Raw genomic sequence first — 5,296 nt, forward strand, 5'->3', positions numbered from 1 at the left:
CTGGATTTAGGGTTCATTAAGGTTTAGGTAAAGTGATTTGCCATATGGTCAAGGGCATAGGTACAGGCATTGGCAAAGAAGTTATTCATCCCCAGGTTATCCCATCGAGTTTGACAAGCTCCTTTGCACTCAGAATTCTCCTGGATCGACCTAGGACATCAATCATGCAGAAATATAGAGTGAAGTGTTGGCTAATCAAGACAAAGTGTTCCCATGGGATGTTGTTATTAATTTTTCTATCTCAAATGTGAGGAAGTATGTTTATATTGTGGTGGCCAAAATATTTTATGATAGGAAGTCTCTTATTTTCCAAGATTTGACTATATGTTCTTTTTTTATTTCTTTATTTTTGTATTGTTAGTTGTTATAAATTCCTCTTCTAATGTTTCTTTATCCACTTTTTCTTCTTTCACAATAATTTTTCCTCAATTTTTCTTACTTTCTCCTTTTTGCTTTGACATTTCAAACTGTTTTATTCTTCCGAGGAGGGGGTAGAGGGGATGGATAGGAGTCTAACCCCTAACAATAGAGTGAGGACAAGCAAATATAATAGTGGAGCAAGGATAAATAACATAGATTATGGAGTGAGGATGAACATAATGAGTTTAAATGGAATATCTAGCCTGAGGCTAAATAGATGCAATAGTGGAGTGAGGCTGAATATATATTACGGAGTGAGGATGAGTGTAATAAACCTGAACAAAGCTAGTATTTTAGAACTTTGTTTCCTTCAAAAAGGGGATAATGAGGATGTGGAAGACAAATAGAGTGAGTTTGACCTCCTATATGTGGTGCTAAATAGAGACGAAAGTCATAAATCTGAGTTAACATGGGTATTAAATTTTAACTAAAGGGAAGATGTAAAAATAGGTTTTACTTATAGTCATGAGTCCTAGTTAATAGTGGTCTCGGAGGATTATTAGCAGGTAAATTTAGACATAGGATGAATTGTTTGGTGTAATAGCATTTTATGGATTATAATGGTTTTCAAAATCACTTGTTTTGGTTCAAAATTATGGCTTCATGGTTAGTTTGAGTATTTGGTAGTTACACATGGAATTGCAACTAGTGCATCAAGATTTTGTAGTCGATTAATATTTATACCATGGCTTTAGGTTTTGTTTGATGGTTTTGTGGGAGTTTCAGATTCTTATGGTAGTTTATAATTGCTCAGTAAAAGCTTCAAATGTTCCACCTTACTTATTGTCATAAAAGGATAGTGTAAATTTTGTAAATACATACGTGTGTGTGTGTGTGTGTTTATATATATATATATATATTACCCTGCCTAGATAATACACTAATTATAATACTATAACATATGGACCACATCCATTCTTCTATATAAACAACATTTTAAACCCTAATTAATATATCTATTCCAATATTGTTATTTGAAATATTTTAGGAATATAAGTTTATAACATTTTATAAAAAATTAAATAATGTTTTCCTTAGAGCCACAGGGAAGAAGCAGTGACAAAAAAGTAGAAGCTCTAGGTAACAGTTACCACTATGTGGATGTTGCAAGTGGCTCCCAGTCAGTAAAAGAGCTGTGGTGCACTTAGTCAGCAGGAAACTTTCACCTCCTGGTATTTTTGCTGGACTCATTTGCTATTTCTATTTGCTAGATGGAAGCCACTCTTCGACAGGTAAAGAAAATGAGCAAGAAATTTTAGCGACAAAAGTGCATCTACATTTACTTCAGCTTAATGGTAAGAACAGCAGACTTGTAGAAGAGGCTCTAGAACTCTGAGAGGATGGCTAAGGGAGAGATTTCGAGGGGACAAAAATTCGTTGCAAAACCTGACACGAGAAACAAAGAGCTCAGTGCTTAGTAAGCTTGAAATTGACACACCTTTACTCAGTTGGAGCGTCAGCCTCAAAGGCCGCCTGGAGAGAAGCTTGCGCTGCTGGATAGACGAACACCAGAATGTTCTCCATTTTGGTCCGGAACTCGTTGGGCATCAGCTCCAGCACTGTGTCCACGAACACCTCCTCCGACTCCACCACTTGAGACGCACCCGCAAGCAAACGCCGCGGGATCGATCTGGCATACTCGAGCCCCACGGTGAGCCCTGCATCGTTTAACAATGCCACGACTCTGAAAGAAATAAAAGACATGTAAGTACTAGTTGACAGAAGAAAACACAGAAAAAGAAAAAGAAAAACTTGCCCTGGAATGTTGAAAAACGCATCCCAGTTTGTTTTTCCATCGGCTGCGAGTGGGATCTCCACATCTGCTTCTCTCGCAAGCCTCACGCATTTCTCCCGAGCGGCCTCACAGAGCTTTCGCAGAAGCACTCGCTCGAACATGCGCAATACAGATAACCTCTGCCGCAATGCTGAGAGTTCACGGCCCTGGGCTGAAAGTTGACGACCCAGGGCTGAAAACTCCTCCTTCAGCTTCGAAGTTCTCTCCTTCAGCTTCGAAGTTTCCTCCTCGAGCTTTGCCACTCTCTCCGTGAGTTTGGTAATCTCCTTCTTAAGGCTGACGATCTCCCTTGAGTCCTTCTGCAGCTCCTGGATTTTCTCAACTTGCTCTTTGTTGACCTTCATAAGCTTGTCATTCTGTGCCTTTGTGTTGGTGACTTGCAGGATCAACGTGGAGTTCAGAGCTTTGAGTCTCGTGTTTGTGCCCTCCAGTCCCTGGTCTAGCTTGGGAACAACCCTGATGTAGTTCTGTCTGGCCCATGCCTCAGGCCTCAGCCTCGAGTTCTTGTAGCTCGGATCACTGATTTTGGCCTCCAGATCTTCCTTCCGCAGGTTGAAACGTTTCGCTGCCGCATCCACCGCAAAACCAAAAGCGCCATCCAGAGATTTCTTCCAGTCACCCGCTGGAAGAGGCCATGCAGACAGAGTGCACTCCACGTAAAGAATCGGTACGCACGGACGATTCTCTCCAGGCGCAATGTAGTTCCCTGGAAAAAAGAATGACGATTCCAGGACAAAGAGCTACCACAAAGCTTCTACGAGGGCAGAGGCATGAATACCCTATTCTGCTTGGCATCCAATCTCTCAGCTTCGAGGGGGAATTCCCTCTTTGCTTTGGGCCAATCGATCGGGAGTGACTTACCGCTGCCGCTGCTGCTCATCGCTCCTCGCCAAGAACCCTAAACGAATGAAGACTGTTGTCAATTTAGAATAATTTTAGTACATTTATAAATCACTTTTGTTAAAACTGAATTAATATCAACTATTATTAAAAGTTATTAATTATGCTCTATGTTATTGAAACTGTGACGAGACTTTGTCGAGAAGACCAACTCTTTTAACTGCAAGAAAGGTTTTAAATTGATAGAAATATGAAAACTTTATGATATACATACATTGCTGTAGCAAGCCATCTTCTCCACAACTTTACAAATATCATTTGAAGTGCTCGTGAACTGCGTTGATAAATTCTGTAATTGGGGATTGATATTTGAAAACCAGGAAGGTATTGGTCCTTGGAGCTTGCAAAAAATGGAATTTTAGTGCTAGATGAGTGCAGCTATATAATGATTAAGGCGATATTGGGAACTTGTATTTGGCAGATCTTGAGAAGTTGGAGGATAGGATGTTTTACTTCAATTTGATGGCTACCAAAATCCTAACGCTAATATTAGTATATAGCATCATAGCTATACACTTGGACCTCACAAAAATGAAAAAGCTATATAATTACTAATTATGAATAAAAGTGCATTTTAATTTGAATTTCCAATAAAATCTTTATGAATAGTTTAGGCTGTAGAGTTAATGAGATTGAATAATATCCTAAACAATCTTGTGTGGGCTGGAACAAGTGCATTTGCTCATGGCAGCAAGCATTGCAAGTGCTGATATACACATTTCCTATATTCTTTTTCTATATTCCATGCACTTGCATTAGTGGAAATGAGGGGTAGTTTTTGATTATCCCTAAGGAGTGCTTGAATTTGGGATTTTTGGTTTCAATCTAACTTTTCCATTGTCTAAATCTTTTTTTCCTTGTAACTTTTTCTATTTCTTTTTTTTTGCTCTTTCCTTTGCATTCATCTTCATAGCAGTAGTCTCCTCCTCTATTAACTCTAGAGTAGTAGTTGGAACAGACGGGTGATATGACCAGTTGATAGTAACTACCCCATGACTAAAGATTTCACTGTACACATGAAGTGCTGAAGCCAGACTGCCTATGCTGGCCCAAACTCAAAGATCAATAAATAGACAATATCAAAGTCATAGATAATGATATCTTAGAGATTTAATTATCAGTGAATAAAGCTTAGATTAGAACACAAAAGTATTCCAAGTAAGTTATCATCTGATAAACTAGTATGACAGTATAAGAACCACTAAGATCAGCAGGATTGGAAAATATAAAATGTATTATCCAACAAAATTCAATAGCAAGTATATCATCAAGTAAACTCAATGATCAAACTTAACTACCGAAGGTTGTAGACAGTATGTTAAACAACTTACCAAAGATAACTCAAAGAACACAAAGTATTATTGATTGACAAGCACAATGCTCGTGAATATATCACCTAAAGGAAATAACATCCAAATCTATCAGAACTAACTCGAGCAACAATCAACAGAACATAATGAATGTGGTAAGACCGACAAACACTTAGTCATGCTAACCATTGCACTAGCCAATCTGAATAGATCCCAGTTAACAATATTAAGGAACTCAAGTTGCCTAAGCAAGTGTCAACAACATCCTACTGATGTCTCAAACCCAAGAGACCAATCCAAAGCAAACCACAAAGAACATGTGATATTGCCAAAAAACCAAAAGCTATCAAAAAGATCAACTAACCATCATGAAAGATCATCAATCATCCCATCAATAAAGAGATGCAAAATCATTGGCTAAGAAAGAATCCATCATCCTGAAGAATGGCAAATCATTCTATACCAACAATAATCAAACAAAACTTTTTGACAAGGATAATCAACTATCCTAGATGATAATCAAGCATCACCAATGATTGCTAGATGTAAATATTAATTTCAACATCGAAGCTAACAAGCCAAAATGCCTTTTCCCAACAACTTTTAACAAATGGAATAATGAGCATAATAAACTCAAAGAACCAAAAGTTTGAAGAAGTCTATAGTTAAGTCTTGCCTAACAATGATCACAAGTCTTGCATGAACTAATTTCAATGCTAAAAAAGAAATTATAGTTATAACCCACAATACCCTCTTCAACACATCCATAAGCGACACTTCATAATGCCAAAGCTAATGAAGAGCATATCTGCATCAACCCAAAAGTTAAGCACAATGGAGCTATGCTTAACAAGTGATCATCAAATCGATC

General features: G+C 38.0%; 1 protein-coding gene across 1 annotated transcript; it reads right to left on the reverse strand.

Annotated features, from left to right (window-relative positions):
- Positions 1 to 1,642: 1,642 nt before the first annotated feature.
- LOC9646037 lies at positions 1,643 to 3,095 on the reverse strand. The gene is made up of 4 exons (XM_024674861.1): positions 3,077 to 3,095; positions 2,177 to 2,921; positions 1,859 to 2,104; positions 1,643 to 1,806 (listed from the first exon to the last, which is right to left on the reverse strand). Exons 1-3 carry the CDS (start codon positions 3,093 to 3,095, stop codon positions 1,861 to 1,863), a joined length of 1,008 nt encoding a protein of 335 aa, XP_024530629.1. The 3' UTR covers positions 1,643 to 1,806; positions 1,859 to 1,860.
- Positions 3,096 to 5,296: the final 2,201 nt, after the last annotated feature.

This window comes from Selaginella moellendorffii, unplaced genomic scaffold (assembly GCF_000143415.4).
Source record: "Selaginella moellendorffii unplaced genomic scaffold, v1.0 SELMOscaffold_13, whole genome shotgun sequence".
Classification (NCBI taxonomy): Eukaryota; Viridiplantae; Streptophyta; class Lycopodiopsida; order Selaginellales; family Selaginellaceae; genus Selaginella; species Selaginella moellendorffii.